At 40.6% G+C, this 25,357-nt stretch overlaps 1 protein-coding gene across 5 annotated transcripts in view; it reads left to right on the forward strand.

Annotated features, from left to right (window-relative positions):
• Window positions 1-25,357, forward strand: part of Phactr1 (phosphatase and actin regulator 1) — a 430,764-nt gene that overhangs the window by 211,785 nt on the left and 193,622 nt on the right. Inside the window, exon 1 of one of the 5 annotated variants that reach the window (XM_042678531.1) lies at window positions 18,426-18,678. The exons of the other annotated variants lie outside the window; for them this stretch is intronic. Coding sequence (XP_042534465.1) covers window positions 18,426-18,678 — 253 coding nt within the window. Of the gene's footprint in view, window positions 1-18,425; window positions 18,679-25,357 lie in introns of those variants that run through there. 5 annotated transcript variants of the gene reach the window in all.

Below are 25,357 nucleotides of genomic sequence, written 5' to 3' on the forward strand. Positions count from 1 at the left end.
GACAAATTAAGAGAATATTATGAGTATATCTATTTAGAAACATGGATAAAAGGTAAAGAATAGCTTACATAGGAGAAAAGGCAGGAAATTATTATCTCTGAGGAAGTTAGGAATACACAATATTGTTTACACCACTAATTAAAATTTAAACTACACGAATTTCCTAAACTATACAAAGATCAATGCTAGTGACTTGACCAGACTCTTGAGTATACAATTCATGGACCCTTACTACAAGAATTAATTGGTATGATTATGGAGAAGAGTGAACGATAAGGGGAAGAGAGGGATTCGAGAGGCAGATGGGAAGATTAAATGTTTCCTAGTAATTGACTGCAATTCTTGCACTCAGGTGACAGAAGCAGGATTATGAGTTGCCATTCTGGACTTAATAGCAAGTTGCATTACATAGAAAGACCCTGTCTCCAAAAAAAAAATCAAAGTAATTTGTTTGCAAAAGGTAAGTAAAAATTTAAGAGGGGATTTATAAACAAACTATAAACTAAAAGTGGGATTATCATAATGGGATCACGTTTGAGGCCTCCGGAGCATATTAATTAGATATGTTAACACCAAAATATGTTAAAGTTTTAATGATTATGGTAAACAGAAACAAAACATGTAACTTTTACACTGGAGGAAGAGGGCAGGAAGTGTTAAGAAAATTACATCAATCAAAGATGAAAAGGATCAAAGTCAAATAGAGAAACAAAATAGCATGATACAAATGAGTCACTGTAATTGTAACTACTTACAATCTTCCTGCTCAAAGACAGGGGGAAAATGATGTATCAACACAATAGACAAATATTAGCCTAAGGAAATTAGCATGCAAATTACTATCACATACTTTAAAGCTAATGGCATCATCAGACAAGGAAAATTGTTACTTAATGAAAACAATATTTAACATTACACTATTAATACTTAATGATTATCTTAATACTTAATGATAAAAAATAGTTCATAGGAGGATATAAAATGTAACAATAGATTTTTCAATATGTAATGCAGAAATAATCAGAATTACAAGTAAAAATTGATTACTAAAACTTGTAAGTGGTGGGTCTGGGAATGTATGTTAGTGGAAGAGTGTTTGCCAAGCATGCATGAGGCCCTGGGTTCAATTCCTTGATGCCAAATAAGCAAAAATTAAATTTTAAAAAATAATTTAAAAAATAGCCATTAAGAATTAGAAAAAAAGTTTAAGTAGAGTTTTTTTAAATTATGTTTTTCTAGTAATTGATAAGTCAAGCTTAATACACACTCAAATAACATATTTTCATTGATATAACTTGGCAATAATTAAACAGTACATATTATTTAAATATATATCCAACTTAAAGATTAATTGCCGGAAGGGATGACATTGATCAATATGCACTGAACTCATAACCCAACTTATGGAATTATAACCCCTTTGTAAATCACTTAATTAAAAAATTACAAGTTTTATAATTTGTGGAGGGGAAGGGGAAAAAGAAGTCGTTTAAATAAGGATACAGGTGGACCGGTTGCAACAATGAGAAATAAAAGTTGTCATGTCGAAAACGAACTTTACAACTTTAGTGGGAGGAGGGAGGATTGGGTGGGTGGGTGGGCAGAGGCTGGGAAGGGATGGGAAGGGAAAACAAAGGAGGAGGCTACAATGCTTGATAAGAAATGTACTCATTATCTTGCCCATGTAATTGTAACCCCTCTGTACAGTATTTTCACAATAAAAAAAAAAGAATTCTAAAAATTACAAGTTAGATCATAAAGCAGTAAATAAAATTGAGCCTCTGTGGCTCACACATGTACGTTTAGCTACCTCGGAAGCTGAGATCTAGTAGATTGAAATTGAAAGCCAGTCCAGGCAGAAATATAAAAGACTCAATCTCCAACTAACCAGCAAAAAGCTGGGCAAGAGTTATGGCTCAAGTGGTATAGGACCTGAGTTCAAGCCCTGGTAATTGCAAAAGAAAAAATCAACAAGTTTTAAAATATTAATATCACACAAAGCATTTTCTTTAAAATTCAGTAGGTTGATGAAGTATTAATGAAATCATGTTTGGGATTATATGAACACCTAAGAAATTAGTACATCAAAAATAAAGAAATTTTAAACTACATACAAAATACATTGGATTTGCCAGTGGTGCATAGAAGAAGAAAAATGCTTTACGTGGCTAATCACTATATTAGGAGGAAAAAAATGTCAAGTTAAGGAGTCACACAGACAACTTAAGAAAAACTGGGGCAGACAAATGGAGAGGGGACTGGTGGGCAAATGCAATCATAATATTTAATGTACCTATGCACAAATGGAATGAGTAACTTGAGGGGGGGTGGGGTTGGGAGAAATGGGAGGGCATGATGGAAGGGTTAGCTCAGGTGAAGATGCACTGTACTCCTGAACTGGCACGTTGAATTAAAACCCCTTTACACACTACTTAAAGATAATAAAATTTATATCCTAAAAAAAAAGAAAGATAAAATACTAAAATAAGAACTAGAGATTAACAATGGAAAGGGAATACAAGATGATAGTAAAAAACAAAAAGCCAACATTTTGAAAACATTAATAAAATAAGCACATGTCTAGCAAGATTCATTACTTACAATAAAAGAGACAGCATAGATAAAATATTAGAAGGGAATTGATAATATATAATTTTAAACATCATGAAAGAATAATATAAGCTGAATGCAAGTGAATTTTAAAACTTGGGTAAAACAGAATTTTTTAGGTAAATTATAAATCACCAAGAAGACTGCAGAAGCAATAGGAAAAGTGGTACCTCTATAATTCCTAAGAAATTGAATCCTCAAAAAGAAAAGGTTTGGCTGGTGGCTCACACCTGTAATCCTAGCTACTCAGGAGGCTGAGATCTAGAGATCATGATTCAAAGCCAGACCAGGAAGAAAAGTCCGTGAGACTCTGATCTCCAATTAGCCACCAGAAAACCAGAAGTGGCACTGTGGCTCAAGTAGTAGAGTGCTCACCTTGAGCTGAAGAGCTGAGGGACAGCACTCAGGCCCAGAGTTCAAGCAAGCAAGGAAGCAAGGAAGGAAGGAAGGAAAGAAGGAAGGAAGGAAGGAAGGAAGGAAGGAAGGAAGGAAGGAAGGAAGGAAGGAAGGAAGGAAGGAAGGAAGGAAGGAAGGAAGGAAGGAAGGAAGGAAAGGAAAGGTTTGGCTGGTGAGTTTTAATAAACACTTAGGAAGATTTATGTTAGCGTTCTAGGAACTATTCTAGAGGCTATATAACCTTTGTCACATACAAATTGTTCAAGAAAATAGAAGAACACGTTTTAAAAATATATAGTAAAGATTGTATAGTCTTATGACATAAAATATTTGCTTTAACTTTTTTGTGTGTCAGTACTGAGGATTGAACTCAGGGCCTCAGACTTGTTAAGCAAATTATTTACCACTGAAGCATTTGTTTTGCACAAATGGGAGGTCTCACACTTTTGCCTCATCTGGCCTCAGACCAACACCATCTTCCTATCATTGCCTCCTCAGTAGATAATATTATAGCTGTGTGCTACCATGCCCAACCAAAATGGCATTTTTACTGCTGGGATGCTGAGAAGGAAGCAGAGGTTTCTGGGAAAGATGAGATGGCATGCTGGGAAGCTGTGTCAAGGCACAGGGTCACTAGTGAGCTAAGTCACCTGGGAGATGTAGCTATAAAGGCAGGAGGTCCCAGGTGTTTTGGAGGTGCAAAGACAGAGGAAGATTCAGCCTGTCTTGCTGCCTTGGTCAAGGATTGATATTTTAGAGGAGCTGGATGCACATTCCAAGTTTCCACTTCTGTGGAAACTGAAGCTTCTTTTTGCTTCTTCCTTTTCCAAGATATACTTTCAATAGTTGCAGTTTAACACCTGTTAAAGTCAAAGACTTGCATGTTCAAGAAAGCCTGATCTATTATCTACTAGTTTAATCCCCTCATTTTAATCAACCAATGAATGTTGTTTGGCTGGCAAAGTTTTTCTCTGGTTGATTCAAGTGGACTTGAGTTGGCTTTTTGGAAGAGGAGCAGGGACAAACTGTGTCAGGGCCGAGGTAGAAAATTTCATGGAAGGGGCTGGGAAGGTGGCTCAGTGGTAGAGCGCTTGCCTTGCATGCATGAGGCCCTGGGTTCAATTCCTCACCACCACATAAGCAAAAAGAAAAAAGCCAGAAGTGGCGCTGTGGCTCAAGTGGTAGAGCGCTAGCCTTGAGCTGAAGAGCTGAGGGACAGCGCCCAGGCCCAGAGTTCAGACTCCACGAATGGACCCCAAAAAAAAGAAAAAAGAAAAAAAAAGAAAATTTCATGGAAGTCATATTGTGATCCAGCCAGACAGTGTTAAAGGCGTTATAGATGATGTTGGTAGTGTTTTAATTATGAAAATTAAGAAGAAAAGAAGTCACTTTAATTCGAGGTGGAATTCCCATTCCATCCCCAACTTGAAAGGTTTCTAACATCATAAATCATTAGAGGAATTAATAAGGCCTCATATTTTATCTTATGTTTACTTTCCCAGTACTGAGGCTCAAACTTAAGGCCTCATTCTCTTGTATTGTTTTTCTTTCACTCACAGCTGATACTTTATTTCTTGAGCCATACCTATACTTTACTATACCAGCTTTCTGCTCAGTAACTTGAGATAAAAATCTCAGGGACTTTTCTACCCAGGCAGGCTTCAAACCTTGATCCTCAGTAGTCAGCCTCCTAAGAAGCTAGGATCACAAGTATGAGCCACTGGAGCTTGGCTTAGGTGAAACATTGCATATAGAAGTTTCAAAGGGAGTGATCAGAAATCATATGGAAGGTTCACAATCTTGTGTCTGGTAGGAAATGGTGACCCTATAAGGAGGACACTTTGTACATGAGGTCATGGTTTGAGAATGCATTGTCAAATTTCAGATTGTGACTTTACATTCTCATCAGTTTGCATCATTGCTCCCCCCACCCACACATTTACAGTAGCCAATCAACAGGACCAAATCTTCCTCAAAGCTCCCTTGTAATGTCCTGGAATGTAATATCTCCCATAAATAGACATTCTCTCTTTTTCTTTTCCTTTCTTTCTTTCTTTCCTTCTTTCCTTCTTTCTTTCTCCCTTTCTTTCTTTCTCCCTTTCTTTCTTTCTCTCTTTCTCTCTTTCTCTCTTTCTTTCTTTCTCTCTCTTTCTTTCTTTCTTTCTTTCTTTCTTTCTTTCTTTCTTTCTCAATAGAAATTGGTGGACCTTGAAAATGACTAGCAGGCTGAAGGTATAACAGAGGTAGAACACTTGCCTAACATCTCTGGAGTTGATTCCTCACACTGCCAAAACAATGAAATCCAAGAAATGGTGTTTCCCTCCCTTTAGGCAAGGGACTGTCTTGTGTGTGGCCTTCTCTTTTTGTCACTTGTGTCTGAAACCTCTGTGTTTCCTAATCTTCCATGACCCATTTGAGCCATAGGTAGAGTAGAATGTCCATGAAGAATTTGTCTCATTTATATGGCCAGCAGCCGCAGCAGCCGCAGCAGAGATTTCAGTCTAGCTGATACTGACCTTTGATTAGTGTCAATATGTCTATTAATTTGAATTCAAACCAGTTTGGATTTAAAGAGGAAGATTTGTCTACTGTTTTAATCATCCAGGTCTCATTCGTTTGGGGAAGTCTTGTGATATCTAGTATATCTAAATTTACCATTAACACCAAACTATACATTTGTAGGAGAGTGGGCCATTCCCTTGTTGGGTCATCCATCTTTCTTTCATACAGCTGTGAGCTAAGGTCATCTTGGAGAGCACAGAAACACAATGCTCATCTCATTTTGCAAACAATATCCATGTCTCAGGTAAAGACAAAAGATGGCTGCTGTTTTTAGCTCAGTCATTAAATTTCTTTCGTACCTGGCAGAATGCTACCATCTACATTTGCACTTTTCATTCTGGTTAGCCATCATATCCATATCTCCACAGGAAAATAGCTCTGTTGTCTTTTTATGTCTCATACTCCCATGTGGATGGAGATGTCTCTCTCATTACTAGGACTTCAGGGACACTTGAGGAATCTTTTATGCAGACAGCATTTCTTTATGATTATCATGTGTCTCCTCCATGACCCTCAAGCTTAAGAGCACAACGATATCAATGACAAAGCCTGTCTCTGCTGGAAGATTTGCGTAACACCAAAACATAGTCAGTGATGGCTTGATCATGTGCCACGGTCTGCCAAGCCTAATGTTATCAACACCTGCATGGGGAGTTTACTTTAAATGAATTCAATGACAGGTTAATAGTTCCAAAACTATGTGTAAAATGCTCTCAACAACTCACAGTTGAATTAATATGAACCATTTTTTTAAAAAAATTAGCAGACCCAAAATCCAAGAGTGTTAATATGTCCTCTAACGGATCCTAAACATTAGCAAGGAATCTTTGTGAGCGATGGCTTGTAAGTCATATACATTCATGCTAGGCAGCACAGCTGAGAACTTGAACTTCTGCTCATCAGGCTACCCAGAATTGTCTTTACCTTTCTCTGGCAAGCAAACTAGTGTTTTATTTTTTTAAGTAAAATTAAGATTCAATAAGGGCCTTGAAAAAGTATGACAGATTTTGGGGTGTGCAAACCTATGAAGGTACGATTTGCCTTCTAGAAACCAAGGCATCATAAGCTGAAGGCTTTAGGTTTCTCTGACACTATGCCCATTTGGGGAAAGGAACAGAAAGGGCACTACCAAAAGGGAGATTGGAAAAGGGACTTTCCACCAAGATTTCCTTTAAATAGTTTCTATGCATTAGACTTGGTAAAATACAAAAACATGTTGACAATGTCTATAGATCATGGGAGCATTTTACTTTTAGCTATAACTTATATTGTAAGTATTGATCCTTTCCTCTTTCTCTTCTTCCTTTTTAAAAACTGCAGTTGGGATCAGCTATGCTGCTCACTCTGGTCTCAAATTCCTAGGCTTGAGGGATTTTACTACCTCAGCCTCTTGAGTAGCTGGGACTGCAGGGGCATACCACCATATCTGGCTACTGACTATTTTTGCCAATGTTTAATTCTTCTGCTTTTCTGCCTGCTTACTGCCAAAGAAAAATGTGTAGTTTTTAAAATAAATTACAAGATTTGAAACAGAGAAATGTTTATTTCTGAATGATTTTGTTTGGGCAGTACTAGGAACTGAACCTAGGAGCCTCTGACAAGCAAAGAAATTTCTCCACCATTGAGCTACATCCTGAGATCTTCTGAGGAGGATTCTAGAATATATTCTCCTTCATTCATACATTCTCTCTCCCTTTTTCATGTATATAATATATAATGTGTATATATATATATATTTAGCATAAATTTATTTTTCTGTTCTTGGCTTTTTAATTTATACTTTCATCTTTACAGACCCTTCCTTTATATGTAAGGTGGCTAAAAAGCATTGTTATAATAATCTCTGTGGCTCTCATATGCACCATAGTGAAAAAGCTCTATTGAAATATAATGTGCAAAGATAAATGTCATCGCTTTTTGGCATGGTGTCTCTGCTGTAAAAAAAAAAAAAAAGAAAAACTTGTCTTGGAAGCTCACCAGCTCCCAGGATACTTTCGTGTTGGAAAGAATATACAACCTGACCTGTTAGGAGCAGAGATGTTGCTTTGATCATTCACTTCACAAGTCTTATTGCATATTTTAATGCTTCCCTTGGTGGGTTAAAGCATCTTATTCAGAAGAAGTCATTTGCATGTCACAATTTTATACACCTGGGATAAAATATTAACTCTCCAATAGCTGGCTAAATGCAGCTGCCCACACAGGCAATTGTGTTTTATGTATAACTGAAGTTCTCAAACTTGGAGAAAGGACCATGGTTACATCATCCTTTTACCTTTTGTTCCTATGCCTGTCCTGTACAAATAGTTGTGATTGTATGAAAAGATCAATTATCATTTGCCAACCTCAAGCTTCTATGAAATGTCTCAAGGTGCTCCTCACATAAACATAAACCCAGGCTAAAAAGGGTCACATCAGAGAATATACAACTGCAGTCCCTTTAAAACATGGAGAGGGCAGCCATTTGCCAATATAGATGATAGATAAGAAACTGTGGTTCTATTTTTATCCCTGCCCCCTTTACCACCAGCAGCTCAGCTCTGCGTGGCAGCCAAGGTTTCTGTGTCCTGAGCCTGTTGTCTGATAACCTTTCTTGGTCATGTTTTATGATGCCATATGCTTCAGTCCTAAAATAGTGCTGAGGGTCCTCTGATGAAAAACTACCTACCAGCACCCTGAATGTCAGCAAGATATTTGGGGAAAGGTAAGGTATGCTTTGCTGTTGAATGTATTTTAGGTATGATTTCCGCTTGGCAAAAAAAAAAAAAAAAAAAAAAAGCTAATTTGTGAAAGCAGGAGGGTTTAGGGAGGAGATGTGGAGATGTGTAATCTCATTGAGTTTTTGTTTCCTGAAGTTCAAAATGAAAATTAAGGGTCCATCATAAAAGGGAGTTGATCTGATGGTTAAATAATGTGATACATTTGTTCTCAGTGCATTTATTCCAATAGACTAGATTTATGCTGCAGTAAAAATTCCAAAATTTCAGTAGCTTGAAACAACAATAAGCTTTATTTCTATACCATGTGAGCATTCTCGTGGCTTATGTTTTAGTCAGTTTTGCATTCCTGTGACTAAATATCTTAGATAATTAATAGAGGAAAAGGCTTCTCCTGGCTCCTGGTTTTGGAGACTTCAGCCCATGTTCCATTGGGTTCCTGATTTTATTGAGCCTATGATGGCATAATAATCATGACAGGAGCATGTGGCTAAGGAGGTTGCTCACCATGTGGTAGCCAGGAAACAAGCATTGTTGCCCCATTGAGGGCAATGACCTAACTTCCTCCCATGAGGCTCCGCCTCTTAAAGGTCTTGCCACCTCCCAGTAGTGCCACAGACTAGAAATCCAGCCTTGAAAAGACACTCAAGATTCAACCTACAGCAGTTTATCACTGCATCACACTAGAACCCAAGCAGAAGCAGCAGCTTCTGTCTTGAACACTGGCTTTTCACTCCTACATCAGAACTGCTTACTTGGATCTGCCCACTGTGAAGAAATCTATCTTCTTGTACAAACTACAGTCCTACCATGCACCTGAAAGCTGTGAATCAGAAATATCTGGGGAACGAAATGGCTGTCTACAATGTATCTTTGGTTAAAATGAGATCATGGTAATAGCCAACACTCTGAACTTTGTTTTTCACTTGACAGTACATTGTGAAGATGAACATGGTGATACATGCCTATAATCTCAGAATATCAGGAGTTCAAGGCCACCCTGAATTAGGTAGCCAACCTGGTCTCAAAAAAATGAAAAATTATGTGTGTGTTTATACATACATAATTTGTATGTAAATATATACAAATATGCATATATAATGTAAATTACTTCATTAACTATGTCTGAGTCATGTTTTAGTGGTATCATGCTATAATGTATCACATTATTTGCAGTTTTTGCTGGTCTGGAGGTTTGAATTCTGGGCCACAGTCCTGTCCCTGAGCTCATTTTGCTTAAGACTAGTACTCTACCATTTGAGCCACAGCACCACTTCTGCATTTTTTCTGTGATTTAACTAGAGATAAGAGTCTCACACTTTCCTGCCCCAGCTGTCTCTGAACCATGATCTTCAGCTCTTAGCCTCCTGAGTATCTAAGATTACAGGCTTGAACCACCAGCACCAAGCTCAGTCATTTCTTTACTAGTGGACCTACTCATTATTTTACCACAATATAAACATACTTAGTACACCTCTATATTCTGATGCTTCCATTTCTATGAGATAAATAGCTAAAAGTGCCCAATCTGAAAACATACACTCACACACACACACACACACACACACACACACACTCCCAGAGAGAAAGAGAGAGAGAGAGAGAGAGATCTCATTCCCCAAAGGAAAACCATAAGGCTACATTTATAAAACATAACAGCTATAAATCGCTTTTAAATTAGGATTTATAACTTGGAGCAACATGTAAAAAAAAACTAAATGCTTTGAGGGAACTGCAATTCTCATTCTCATATTTTAACTTGAACAATTCTTAACCTCAACCCAATCTATCCTCTGTTTTGCCTCAGACATGAGCAGCAACACCTAACACCCAATTTTTTAAATTGAGAATGAGAGCCTTTTTTTGGATAGTAGCAATGTAGAGTTTAAAAATCATTGACCTTCCAGATACAAGATCTTTCAGAAATTTCCACCAGATCTGATCTTTTCTTTTCTTCTGTCACAGCCACAAAAATAATAACTGTTCTGACAACATAGCTTGTTATGGGGAAGATCCTTAGAGTTGGACTCAAAAACTAGGTTGTTCTAGTCCTCTTCCCCTCCAAGACAATTCAAAAAGATAAAGAAGACTTCCAAAGTATAACCTCAGTCAGGGAACTACAGGACTGATACCCTTGGAGGGTCTCTCTCAGTGCCCTATCCATCTGTTTTGTATAAATGACTTCCATGTTTTCTCCTTATGCTGCTCTCTGCTAAATGTTTGCAGAATTCTTTGCAGGAAACAATCCCTTACTAAGCAGAATTATCATAAGCCTACAGGTAAAATTGCTTTCTACCTAAAGTTTTAAGGGGGAAAAATTTGCTTAAAAAATCACCCAAATACCCTACAAACATACCAAAAATATGCTCATACCATTTACCTGTCTTGCATGTATTTTTAAGAACTCCAGCTGCAAAAAGCAAACATGAAATTTGTTTTTACAAACCTGCTGTCCACAGATCTGCCCTTGGATTACACCCAAAACTTGCCAGTTTAGAGTAAGAAACAGTAACAAAGAAGAACATTGTTATAGTTTCCAAAACATAAGAAAAAATAGTGTGATGGAAAAGCTAACTTGTCAGAGAATTAAATCTCCCCCATTGTATAGCTGCTTTCTAATCTTTATCTGTAGGAATGACATGCAAAGGATTTAATAATTAGACTTGCAAGCATCTGAAAGATAGCTCAGCCTATAGAAGAGATGCCAGGTGCAAATAATCTATACAGCTGGTCCAGTGTATGAGGGCTCAATATGATCTCTACTTACACAGGCCTGAATTGCACACAGAATTTTCTCTGGCTCCTAACATCTAGTGCTGATTACATCTCCTTGTACAGAATATAAATGGACTGTATAGTATTCCCTTTTCCCCAGTGCCAGCTACCCATGGTCAACCACAGTCTAACATTTTTTTAAATGAACAGTTCTGTAAGTAAATGTTCATTTTGTATCATATGCCATTCTGAACGGTGAGATGAAACCTTGTACCCTCACACACACTGTCTTACCTTAGACATGACTCTTCCTTTCACTCATCATGTCAATCCTTTTCTTATTTACTACACATCTAGTTATTAGAACAATACTGTCCTGGTATCAAAGCACTCTTGTTTAAGTAATCTTATTTTACTTCATAATGGTCCCAAAGTGCACAAATAATGAGGCTAGCAATTTGGATACGCCAAAGAGGAGCCTCCTTTATGTGAAAAGGTAAAAGTTCTTAATAGGGACAGAAAAAAAGTCATATGCTGAAGTTGCTAACCTTCTCAGTAAGAACTTTAGTGGTATGCACAGGGCTTGGTATTATGTGACTTCAGATAGCCAGTAGATGTCTTAAAACATACATCTTGTGGGTATTGAGGGAGAACTACTTACTAAATATGCAGAAGCCTGAAATTTGTATCTCCTCTTAATGTCAGTGTACCTCTGTTCCACGACACATTTTTATTCTTGCATCTGCCAAAACAATTTTTAAAATACTCTAAAGCATCCCCGCTACATACACACAGCCATACACATGTGCACACCTATGTGTGATGAACAAGAGGAACAGCAGTGCATTACTACTTGAAAGTAATTATTAACCTTGTTCTTAGCTTTCAGATTATAGAGCTTACAGTTCTTATTTTAACACACTGCACACTTAGATCAAGCCTGAAAATAGCTGCTATTCTTGTATTAAGATTATCACACACTGTTGGTGCTCATGGAGTGTCTTTGTTATCAAGGGCTGGTATGACAAATTGCCACAATTGGTTTAAAACAATAAAGTTTTATTATGTCACAGTTGTAGAAACTGGAAGTCCCGGTTAAAGGTGAGCTGTGATTCCTCTGAGGGAGATTTCATTCTTAGTATTTTTTCAGCCTCTGGTGTCTGCTGGCATTCATAGGTCTGCATCACTCCAGTCTTTACCTCCATCTTTACATTACCCCTCCCCTCTTATCTGAGTCTAACTTGAGTGTCGTTCATAAGAATGCTTGCTACTGGGGGCTGGGAAGGTGGCTCAGTGGTAGAGTGCTTGCATGCATGAGGCCCTGGGTTCAATTCCTCAGCACCACATAAGTAGAAAAAGCCAGAAGTGGTGCTGTGGCTCAAGTGGTTGAGCACTAGCCTTGAGCTGAAGAGCTGAGGGATAGCGCCCAGGCCCAGAGTTCAGGCCCATGACTGACAAAAAAAAAAAAAAAAAAAGAGTGCTTGCTACTGAACATAGGGCCTGCCTAGATAATCTAGAATAATCTCATCTCAAGATCCATCCTGAATTACATCTGCAAAGATTCTTTTTCCAAATATGGGTCCATTCACCTTTTTCCTGAGATTTGACTCGGGCAATTTTCTGAAGGTTGGAGCACTTTTATACCTGTTACACAGAAGCCAAGAAAGAAAAAGGCATCACAGGAACAAGTAGAAAATTAAATGGATAACTAGCATTTAAATTGAAAAAAAAAAGACAGAAATGAAAACAAAACCAAATCACTAAGGAAAGAAAGGATTTTTAAAGTCATTTCTTATATCAAGTATGTGTAGTGATTTTCATCAAAATACACTTCTTCAAATGGTTCCATCTTTATCCTACATTCACTTTTATATGCTGTTTTTCTACTATTTTCCTTTTTATATAAGAGTTAAAGAACTTTGTGAGCATTTCTTTTTTCTACCCTTCACATTTGACTGTGTTCCCTGAATATCTAAGAAATGCTGGGCTTGATAAAGATCACCTACTGCTACTCACATTCAGATTTGGGGTCAAGAGCTGTGGTTGCCTTCCCCTAATAATGGAGTCTTCTGGAAAGCCCAGTGTTTAGCTAGTGCCTTGCTGGTGTAACTGGGATTCCGAGCCAATGGCTGCTGGCCCTTTACTCAGCCTCACCAAAATTTCTTCTCACCTGACATCTCACGTTTTCTCTGTACTGCCATCACCACCACTACCATCATTACTCTCCTGCCCCAACTGCTGCTGATCACATTTTCCCAGGCTCCTCCTCCATTGTTTTCTCATTAACTCCTGCAAAACTCCCTTTGCACATAGCCCCCACTCACATATTAAATGCATTCTTCTGCACAGCTGTCCCTCATTACAATTTGATGTTTCCACTGGTGTGTTCTGTTATGCTTCCATGTCCCTCTATTGAGCGCATCCTCTCTTTCACTAAGGTATAAGATCCAAGAGATGAGGAGTCCTATCTATGGTTGACATTAGAGCCAAACTGTTTTTCTCTGGTAGGCAACTAATACTATTACCATCAATACTGCTGATAAACTATTAATGAGGCCAATTTCTAGGGGGGGGGGGTGTCTTTCTCAAACCTTACTGTGTATCCAAGTCACGTGGAAGCCTTGTCAAAATGCAGATTCTGGGGCAGAACTTTAGATGTGCACTTCTAATAAGTGCTCTTGTACCTGGCATCTATTTTGAGCATTTTGGGTAAGTGAGCACCCTTAGACTTAGAACACCCAAAATAGTTTTTAAGAAGGGAATCTACAAGTTAATTGATTTCTAAAGAAGAGATGGAGAGATTGTCATCCAGCTGAACGAGACACTGAGAGTGATCACAGAGGTCATCTGTTTCCTGTGTAGATTGTCTGGATTAAAATTCCATATACATTTCATAAGCTTGGTGTTAAGAAACGCGGTTATGAGCACTGGAATGGAATGGGTTGCTCTTCCCTTTGATAGTTTCTTCCTGTCTTTGAAAGGTGAAAATAATCTGTAATATATATATTTTTTTATATATTTGTACATTGATGTAGGTTAGCCTTTTTCTTGCACTCTCAATGCAGAGAAATGAGCATCAATGCCAACAATCCCATGAGTCCTAATTACAAGTAATAAAACCTGTGTTCTTACACAGGAGGATATATATATATATATATATATATATATACAGCTCTCTAAAAGACATCTAGGCATCAAGAGCTATAAGGACACTATGACAATGGACACCAGAAGCAGGCTTCCATGAGGTAGCACACAGGGCACAGAGTAGGGTCAAGAGGAAATGCCTGGGCTGGGGATGTGGCTCAAGTCGGAGAGCACCTGCCTAACAAGCACAGAACCCAGAGTTGAAAAAAATAGGAAAATGCCAATATGTGTGCACTTTGGTCCTTCTCTCTTCCTAAGGCAAAGTGGTGTCTACAGCTACCAGATACAGCTACTGCCTTCCAAACTGCCACCGGCACTAGGGATCCTTACATCCTGGTCCTTTCTCCAACTGCTTTCGGTGATAGGAGACAATTATTTCTCTGCTTTTGAAACTAATCATCTCTGAAATCAGCCAGAGACATTGAAATCCATATATCCTCTAAGAGCGTCATGATTTATTGTAACTTTCTGTGATGGACACGCTCTACTATAATTATAGTAGCCACTAGCCATGCGTAGCTATCGACCACATGGCTAGTGTAACTGAGGAACTTTAATTGATTTGAGTTTTAATTAATTTATATCTAAATAGCTCCATATAGCAAGCGGGTGCCATATTGGTCAGCACTTATTTAGGAGCTGCAAATCCAGCCAGGAGAGATTAGTAAAATGGATTACAAGGAAAACAGGTTTTCCAAGCAAACCACAGACCTTTTTACACACTTAACTCAGATGAAAGCCCCCTACCCTGCAAGGAATATTTTTTGATATCTAAGTTCAAGCTGGTGACTATGGCTTGGTTGTCTACTGCTACAACCATAACCATACTTGGCAAATTAAGATAGGGAAATGCAAAGCCCTTAGGTCAGGCTTAGTATTCAGGGAGTGAATAAAAGCTTGCTACCAGCTCAGTTGTTTCAATAAGGCCAGATGGGATTTATATGGGGTTTATACAGGCTTCCTGTTCCAACCTGTGGGGCAGAGAAGAAAGTAGAAAAGGCATGCAATTTTATAAACAGTCAGGAAAAGATGGCATGTGCTGTACACACAGGGGCTCCCTCCTTTCTTACTTTTCAGGGTAGGATAACAAAAGATGTAGTTTGGAGGTGGGGCCTGAAGATTAGAAAAACAATGACACATGTTTACATAAAACACAAAGCAAAAAGTGCTTTCCAGCCAGGATTACTAATGGACCTTTGTGCTCTCTAAACCAGAGTTTATAATTACACCAGGGCCCAGGGAAGAACAGATGAAAGGACTTTTACTTGTGGCTAGTAATTCAGGTGGGAAGGACCGAGTTACTTGAAGCCAGAGGGTAGCCTTGGTAGGGCCTGAGATCCAATTAAAGAGTGTACAATTCCAACTCTTGCCTTCCATTTTTCCCTGACATCACAGCTAAGGTCACAGAATGGTGCCTGGACTCTTCACTTCCCTAACCCGAGTGGCAAAATGAAAGTGGAGCTCTGACCACATTGACTTGGCCAGAGCCTTTTGTTTTTTGTTTTATATATGTTTTTATTGTAAAAATACTGTACAGAGGGGTTAACAGTTACATGAGTAAAGTAATGAGTACATTTCCTATTGAGCACTGTTACCTCCTCCTTTGATTTTCCCCTACCATCCCCTCCCTCCCGCCACCAAAGTTGTAAAGTTCATTTTCAACATAGTGTCTCCTACATCTCATTATTACAATGGGTCAGCCTGTATCCTTGTTTCAGCATTTTGTTATTTCCCTTCCCTTCCCCAAATTAGAAAAATGTATATACAAGATGCAGGGTACCAGACTCAAATACAGTGAAAACAGGGGTTATACCATGGGGGAAGAACATACAAAAGAAACAAAAAAAATCACATAGTACATTTTAGATACATTAAAAACAATAGCAAAAAAGAAAAAAACACTTATGTCCCCCCTATTTGGGGTTCCTTTCACTTAACATCATCTTACATGGCCATATGTGCATAGCTTTCGACCTTTTCTGCTTGTCCTAGACATATACTAGTTATTGAAAATAAGGGAAACCATGGGACCTATGTTTCTTTCGGCCTGGCTTACTTCATTTAGTATAATTTTTTCCAAGTCTTTCCATTTCCTAACAAATGGGGTGATGTCATTCTTTCTGATGGAGGCATAGAATTCATATATATATATATATATATATATATATATATATATATATATATATATGTATGTATGTATGTATGTATGTATGTATATATATATATATATCTCACATTTTCTTTTCTTGATCCATTCTCTACTGAGGGGCATCTGGATTGGTTCCATATCTTCGCTATGGTAAATAATACTGCAATAAACATAGTTGTGCTGGTACCTTTAGTATAGCCTTGTTTATGATTGTTTGGGTAAATGCCCCAAAGTGGGATTGCTGGGTCACAGGGGAACTCTATGTGGAGTCTTTTGAGGAACCTCTATACTGCTTTCCAAAGTGGCTGAACAAGTTTACACTTCCACCAACAATTCAGCAGGGTTCCTTTTGGCCAGAGGCCTTTGTAGATGACAGGATGGTACAGCTGGAGAGCTAGGAAGCATATTGTGATAGCATCCCTAGTGGATGGCCAACCCTTTAACCTGGAAGGCCCATGTAGGTACAACTTGCGCAGTTGAAGAGGCTAGAGAAGACCCAACTTTTGTGGAGGTTCCTGTCTCGGGGCTTTGGGAAATCAACACTGGTAATGATAATGCATTCTATTTTTTTCTATTCTTCCCCCCCCCCTTTCTTTCCTTCCTATTGTTTTCTTTTTTCTTTCTTTCTTTCTTTTTTTTTTTTTGTGCCAGTCCTGGGGCTTGAACTCAGACCCTAGGCTTTGTCCTGTAACGTTTTTGCTCAAAGCTGGTATTCTTAACACTTGAACCATAGCTCTATTTCAATCCCACCCACTCCCCACCCCACTTTTGGAGATAAGACTCTCACAGACTTTCCTGTCTGGGCTGGCTTCGAACCACCACCCTCAGAGCCCAGCTTCTTGAAGAGCTAGGTTTCTGGGAGCAAGCCATGGGTGAATAATGCTTTCTTGAGGGCACTCTTTTAGTAGACCAGAAAAGCACTAACGGTTGTGACTGAGAGGGATGGAAAGTGGTACAAAGTGCACAGGCTTGGCTTCTGACACAGCTGGCTGTGAGCTCCCTTTCTTTGTTGATGCCTTGCATTAAAATCACCTGGGGAGCTTGTTAAAGCTACAGATTCCGGACTTAACCACGCCAGGATCTTGGGGCTGGAGCCCCAAATTTCTATTTTAGAAGCAAAAACAAAAAGAGCACTCGAGGCGAACATAATAAGGGGTCTTTTCTAAGTCTGTGCTGGCTTTAAAAAAAGTAATTTTCTAAGAGGTGGGTCTTACAGTACTTTTGCGGATGGGTGGCTCTTTAGATGTGTGGTAAACGCAGAGCGAGTCAGGGCTCCATAACTTGTGGCTAATCTTATTCCTGAGCCATGGATGTGTCTTATTTCAGACCCGGTTCTCGGTAGATGTCTTTGGCTTGCTTCTGCCCTATTGGCTGTGTTAGGACAGCTGGAGAGATCCGCTAATTTCGCTGATATCACAAAGTTGCAAGTTGCTGTTTTTTCTGAGGATGTTCATGACCCTGGTGAAGGTCCCCTCCCTTCAGGGAAGGTTTGGAAACGTCCCTTGTACTGTCACAGGTTGTCTACCCCAGGGCAAGTGGAGGGATGGCGGGGTTCACCCACCAGAGGATTGGAAATCTGTTCTGGTCTGAGAGGCGCTTCTCCCCAAGGGCTGGAGGGGGGGGGGGGGTGCCGCTGCCTTCTGAGCGGCACATCTTGCTTTCATTTGGCAGGGTGAAGCTCCAAGAAAGGCGGGAGGACGGGAGAGACTGGCATTCTGCCCCAGAACTCAAGAGCGGTGGTCGTTTTTAAGCCTTAGTCTCCAACCCCGCAGGCTCCCCAAGGGCTGGTGCGGAGATTTTTCGGAGGGGTGGGGCTGCCCGGGAGGCGGTGCGCTGGAGAGCCCGGCACAGGTGCGGGTGGAGAGGCTCAGGTACGAGCGGAGAGGCTCCTCCTCCTCCTCTTCCTCCTCCTCCTCTTCGGACCTCGCGATCCAGGTCGGCAAGGGACCGCGAGGTCGGCCAGGTCGAGACCCCCCTCCCCCTCCGTGGGCGCCTTCGCCGTGGCCGCCCCGCGGCCGGGGCGGGGCGGGGCGGAGCCGGGGCGGGGGGCATGCAGGCAAGGCGGAGGGGCGCGAGTGGCAGCGCGGGGACCCAAGCAGCGGCTGGCCCCCGGGCGCCCCGGGGCCCCGATGGCGGATCCCACGCGCGCCACCGCGGAGCCGGGGAGGTTTGCGCTCCGCTCGCCGCGCTGCAGGGAGGGCGCGGTGCCAGGCGCCGAGAAATCCAAAAAGAAAGCTTTTTATTTGCTGAGAATGAAACCCCCCCGGAAGGAGCCCGCCCCCAACAACAACAGCAACGTGTCCTTTGTGATCCACTGTCAACTAGGCAAGGAGATCAAACACATTTGCAGCAACTGCAGTCGTGGGGAGGACGCCCGGGACGGTGAGTGGCGGGGGTCGGCGCGAAGGCGGCTCGGCGGGCCCCCCTCCCCTCCCCCAACCCCGATCCTCACTTGGGTCCCCAGCGGAGACTGCAGACTGGAGATCTGAGGGAACGTCTGCCCTCTACCCGAGCCTGACCCTCGTCCGACAGGCACTTTGCAGGGTACCGTCCACCCATCCAGAGCCAAACCCGGCTAGTGGCCAGAACCCGGGGAGGTAGAGGTTCGCCCAACCCAGGGGGTTCGAAGTGACGGAGAAGGACAAGTCTGGAATTTGTCTTTGAAAGGTGGGGTGTTAGGGGATGTGTGAACAGCAACATTATTAGCCTTTGGAGGTGGTGGTGGGGCGGGGGGGAATGTTAGACTTGATTTTTGTTTTCTCTTAACGGAGGCTCTTTAACGGATTCTCCATCCAGGCAGTTAGTTGGGATACAGGATTTTTTTTTTCTGGGCTGCGTTACCGGGGTGCCACCTTCTTCCCTTCAGGTGGGTTTACTTTGGAGAGGTTGATTTGATTTGGGGGCGGTGGCGCCCAGCAACCCCTTCCCTGCCCCGCCCCCCCCCCCAAGGACTTGTGGAGTTCGTGAAAATGCCTGTTTAGAGTAAAACGTAGCTGTGGTTTTTGGAGTTGGCTTGGTGCTAGTCTCTCTTGGAAAGGTGCCTAATGGCAAAATGTGGGGAGCTGGGTGGGGGGCAGGGCATGCAGCCCAACCTTCCTTCTGGTGAGCTGGGCACTTGCAAGTCAAAGAGTTCCCACCACCACCACCACCACCAATCTGATAGGAAGTTGGCTGGTAAAGGGGTGCCAGCCAGGCTGCAATGGGCAGAGGAAGAAGCCCAGAATGAGAGACAGCTGGCGTGGATCAGGCTGAAGCCTCTGCAGATGTGGACGCGCCTCTGTGGCGGCCTGGTCTTCCCAAGAACCCCCAAGCAGCTCCTGGAGCAGACTCCAGAAGGCCACGCTGAAGGTCGCAGGAAAAGTTCTTGTTTGTTTGTTAGGCAGCAGATTTTTCCAGGGGATGTATTCGCTGCTGGCCAGGCTGGAACTCGGGCTGTCCCTCTGGGACATGTCCACCTGCTTGGGCAGGCAGATTTTCCTATCAACCAGGCAAGTTTGTTTTGTTCTCTTTGGAAGAACACATATTACTTAGGAGCCATCCTTTTCTTTGTGGGCTTCTGAAATGCCGTGTAATGAAGTGATTGTCTTGGCTAATGTCTTTTCAGAATTAGAGTCCTGCTAGAGTAATTATAGTTTTCTTTGATTAAAAGGCATGTGAGGCTGTGCGGTATGAGAGAGGCACCCCCGAGCAGGGCAGGAGGCAGGAGGGAGGAGCAATACCGCTCCATTTAGTTTTAGCAAGGAAATTCGTTTCTGAGAGGCACACCTGATATGTGTTTGATTCCTGTGATTACTGAATAAGCCGAGGGCACCAGGACAAATACATTAATGAGATGATCCAAAGGCAGACCTTTCCCAACTAGTATAATAGAGCATGAGTTGCCAGCCAAGACATTTATTAAATGTCTGCCCCTCTGCTGACTGAATCACATCCCAATGGCCTGCTTCCCTAACCACAAAAGCTTGTTTCAATTACTTTCTCTAAATGCTGCAATAACAAGGAAAGGTGTCTGTCTACACTCAAGGATGTGTGTTTACATAATGTGCTTATGAACTCTATCACTTGTGAACACAGACTGGGTGCTGTGTGTATGAAGGTAGTCATGTATTTTAACCCAAAGCATCGCATGTCACTTCGCCTCCAACACCTCTGAATGCACTTAGCTGTGTGGTTGCGTGTTGGCATATCACCTGACATGATAAAAAGGGGATGCTCTGTTTCAGTGCCTAATTGTACATCAATAAGCCTCTGTGTGTACTATACTCATTTACTAATGGAAATAAGACTGAGGGCCAATTCTAGTCTTTTGTGGTTTGTTTGTTTGGGGGTCAGTTATTTTACAGGAAATGTGTAGTGGTAGTCAAGATTTTGATGGTACATTTTACCAGTGTACCTAGTTGGTAACATTCAAGAGAAGAAAATTTTTTGTTTTTGTAGTTATAGAACCCAGGGCTTTACACATGCTAGTTAAGTGCTCTACCAATAGGCCCCTTCTCCAGAATTTCTGCGGTGGGAATACTTACTTACTTACAGACATATACACGAAATGTCAGTTATTTGAAACGTATTTAAAGCATATTCCAATAATTTTCCCTTTAAAGACAGTTTACAGCTAAAAAAAAAATATTTAGCTGCTGCAGAATAAATTTTAAAAGAAAAAAAATACTCCTGGTTAATTAAGCAGTGGGTAAAAGGTGAAGTTACATTTTAGCGATGATCTTTTTTGCTCGTTCTTAATATTTATGAACTAGTATTAAAGATTTTTTAAAAATTGGTTTTAGTTTAAGTAAATTTCTGCTTTAAAGAGACTATGCTGTACAATTCACTGTTCATTGATGGCCCAAATTGTTTTCTTCCATTTTCACTGTGTGGGTATCATAGGGAGGCCATTTTCAGATGAGACAAGTTGACATCACACTCCAGTGCTAAAGTCCACATGACAAAATATGGCACAGATTCATGGTATTTTCTTATTATGCCATCAAATTGATTGATTTTTTTCTCTTTTTCTGGCAGAATGGGGTTTGAACTCAGAGCATCTCACAAAGCTGGCACTCTACTGTTGGGCCATGCCTCCAGTCCTGTTTTTTGCTGGTTGTTTTTAAAAATCAGACTTCACTTTTTGCTTGGGTGCCTGCTTAAGACCTGACCCACCTACTTTAGGCTTCCTATCGTTTCTGGGATAGCTTTCCTCTGTGGATATGGAGTCTCACAGACCTTTCTGTTTGGGCTGGCCTGGAACCATGACCACCTCCCCCACCTATGCCCCAATTTCTGTCATTTGAGATGGTAGGCGCACCTAATTGTTCCCATCTATGAGGTGAGAATGCAACTGGTGAATTCTTTGAGCCACAGTCCTCCCAAGCTCAACCTCCCAAGTAGCACCTGGCTTTGACTTTTTAAAAATGGATTTGTTTCTGTATCTACCTAGGATGTAGAAAGTTGGATATCTCTGTGTGTGTGTGTGCGTGTGCGTGCGTATGCATGCACATGTTGAATATATTGATAGTTTCAATAGTTTATTAGGGTAAGAAATGAGAAAGAATTGCAGAATTTCCTGGTATAATTGTTTAACCTTCCTTTACCTGCTTGGTAGAGAAAATGACATGTATGGGAGGAGATGCAATAGAGATTATAGTCATGGTTCAACTACAAGTGACAGCTAAATTATTACCACACCTTTAGATTAGAAGTTAGTAAGAGAAATGGTTAAAATTCAAGTTTAAAAAGAAATGTACTCTAGAAAGCAAGATATTTCTGCATATAATTTATCCACATTTTCTATTCTCATAGCTCATTTCAGGCCTATTAATAGTGGGGACTTATTTTAAGAAATACAGCCTCATTAATAATTATTAGGATGTGAGCTAGGAGTATGACTTTGTGTTTGAACATGTGCTTCACATGCATGAAGACCTGGGTTCAGTGCTCAGCATCACACACATATACAGATATGTTAGTATAAAAATGTAATTCACATAAATAGAACATATCTTTAACAGTTTTGCAAATATTTGGAAGTCTCTTGACTTTTTTGTTTTAGTAGTGACATTTAAAATGTTCTAACACTTGGAAAGCAGAGACAAGATGATCCTGAATTTGAGACAGGGCTCTACTGTGCCTCAAAAAGCCAAGGGCTGGGGGTGTAGGCCAGTGGCAGAAGGTTGCATATATGACTCAGGAGTGGGGAATCTGTTATTGCCAAGGGCCAGTTAGTATGTAATGTTAGCGGTATTGATGTTACGATCCTATGAAAAAATATCTCGTACTTATATTGAATTTCAAGTTCTACCAGTGATAGCCTTGATATGGCCAGACCTGATGATTCTTAGGGCCTCATACAGTCCTGGACTAGACATTACCCAGCCCTGCATGTGTTCAAGGTTCTGGGTTCAAATCCCAGCACTAAAAACAAACCAAGTAAATATTAGAATGGTAGATTTAGAAACAATGCATATCAATTGTGACTGCTACTCACTGTCTCTTATGTGTGATCAATATTTCAAGGTTGTCTTCATTTCACATAAATATGGATTCTGTTCTTTGAACGCTCACATACAGCGTCAGTAATCCATTGACTTACTGGATGTGTCCCCAAACCTTGTTTTAGAGATTAGAACTATTTAACATTTTTGAAATGGATCCCAATACATATCATTGGAGTGAGAAAAATCTGTCATGCTATTTCTCTGTCACACACATGGCAGCACTCTCTGGGCATGTCAGCCTTTTAGGCGAGAATACCTTGTGAGTCTCCATGAACCACTTCCTCCTTTTGCAGATGAGAAAATTGTGGGTTACTAAGGTTAGGCAGGTACTCCCCCAGGCTCAATCCATTCCTGAACAGAACTTTCCCCAAAGAGAGAAGCGGCTGCCAGCAGTGGTTCAGAACTGGATCCTAAAACCCTTCCTGCCTGGGTTCAAATAAGAGCTGCTCCACTTACTGGCTGGGGCTGGAGGAGGGAGACGTTCGGACATTACAATATTATTTACTTCATGGAGTTGTGAAGAGTAAATGAGATAATGGATACAAAGCACTCAGTATGGTGCCTGGCAGAATAAAGTGCTTAAAAATATTAGCTGTGATTCTTGTCATTTGTATGGCTACCACCAAGTCCAACAGTGCCTTGGGTTTTTCTCCTACTGCTTATCCTGTACCATTTTGCCTCTTCCATAATTAAATCCCTTGAATTCTGTCCAACATGAAAGCAACCTTCTTGTAGCTCACAATGTAAGCATGTAATAGTTCCAGGTAAGAGAACTCACATATATGCCCAACTTTTTAATGCTGTAGCAGTTTTTGATCAATTGAATAATCAAAAAAGGGAGGCAAGTTTAAGGTCTAGTTATGTATTAGAAAGACGAACAAGGCTGTGGTGCAGGTTAATATAGAACACTTCTCTAGTATTTGCAATCCCCAGTACTGAATAACAACAATAATAACAATAATAGGACTTAGCTGGAGGTTAGAAAGGAGTGTACAGAGCCAGAGAATTCTAATAAAGATGGACTCTTTTTGTCATGGTGTGGTATCTTTAAACATCTGAGCTGTTGCTTGTAAAATTTAGCAGCTTTTGTGAACAAGGTCACCTTAGTTTGAGGGTAGATACTAAGAGATACATCAACCAGCTGTTGCCTTTAATGTATTTATAGTGACAGCAGCAACAAAACAGTTTGTTAGATGGCTGGAAGAAACTGTTGATTATATGCTGAAGGCAGGAGGGCTTCCCAAAGGAAGGACCATTTGCAATTGGATTTGAAGGTGGAGTTTTCTGAGTAAAGTAGGAAGTATGTTTTGTTTTTTAAAAAACCACATATACATACCTACATGTATGCAAAAGAACATGATGCATTCAGGAAAAAGGGCAAGTTTAACAGGTAGAATGCAGTAGGATATAACGTTAGTTCAGAAACAAGCAGGACAGTTCAGCCTTTCCGGTTTATTTGTGAAGCATTTTTAATGTATTATGCTGAGCACTGAATGAATAAAAGCCATCAAGATAATAGAATAGCAGAGGATTTTTAAAAAAAGAAAGAAGGTGAATAGTAGAGACTATTTTTAAAAAGAAAGAAGGTAGACACAGATGTGCATAGAAGTTTGAAATGTCCAAGAGAAGGTTTTAGGTGTCTGGGGGAAGCAACAGTGGTAAAACTCCTTGGACATGGGTAACCCCTGTAATTCTAGCTAAGGAGGTTGAGATATGAGGAGCAGGTTTGGAAGGAAAAAGCTATGAGACTCTATCTTCCATTACGCAATGGAAAAGTGGGTTGGAGACATGGCTCAAGTGGTAGAGACCTAGCCATGAGCAGAAAAGCTAAATGAGAGCATGAAGCCCTGAGTTCAAATCCTGGTTCCAGTACAGACAGACAGACAGACAGACAGACAGACACACACACACACACACACACACACACACACACACACACACACATACATACATATCTTGGGAAGCATGGCAAGAAAGAGGACATGAATAGCCTCGAAGGGTTCAGATTCTGGTTACTAAGCACCACAAATATGACGTTTCATCAGCCACAATGGTGGTGTAATCAAGTAACACTTAAACAATTATTATGAGAAATTTTACATTCTGCAAAACGAGACTCATCACCCAGATTCCTCTCTCCTGTATCATTTCAAGGCACATTGGGGTGAGTTGGGTTTTTGTTGTTGTTTTATTACCATGCTGTTGCTGTCAGTGCCCACTAAGGACCCAACAAAGAGAAGAACTCAACTCCCATGGCCAGAAAAGGGTAGCTCTTGGCCTCAAGAAGCAAGAGTAAAAAAGACACACACACGCACACACACACACACACACACACACACACACAGATTCTACAACCTTGGGATGGGCTCAAATGTGCTCAATATGCTTCCACGCACAAGCAATCAGAATCTTCGGATTTTATTTTTAGCATAACTTTTCACTCATATAATTTTGCTAATCATTTCTCCTTCTGTTCTGTTCTTTCTGACACTTTATACACATCTGTAACTATTCACTTACTTTAGGCGAAGAAATGTTGAAAATCTGTGGGGAAAAGTAGCTTTCAAATAGAT

The sequence above is a fragment of the Dipodomys spectabilis genome, unplaced genomic scaffold (genome assembly GCF_019054845.1).
Source record: "Dipodomys spectabilis isolate Male_0828 unplaced genomic scaffold, ASM1905484v1 ptg000045l, whole genome shotgun sequence".
Lineage (NCBI taxonomy): Eukaryota > Metazoa > Chordata > Mammalia > Rodentia > Heteromyidae > Dipodomys > Dipodomys spectabilis.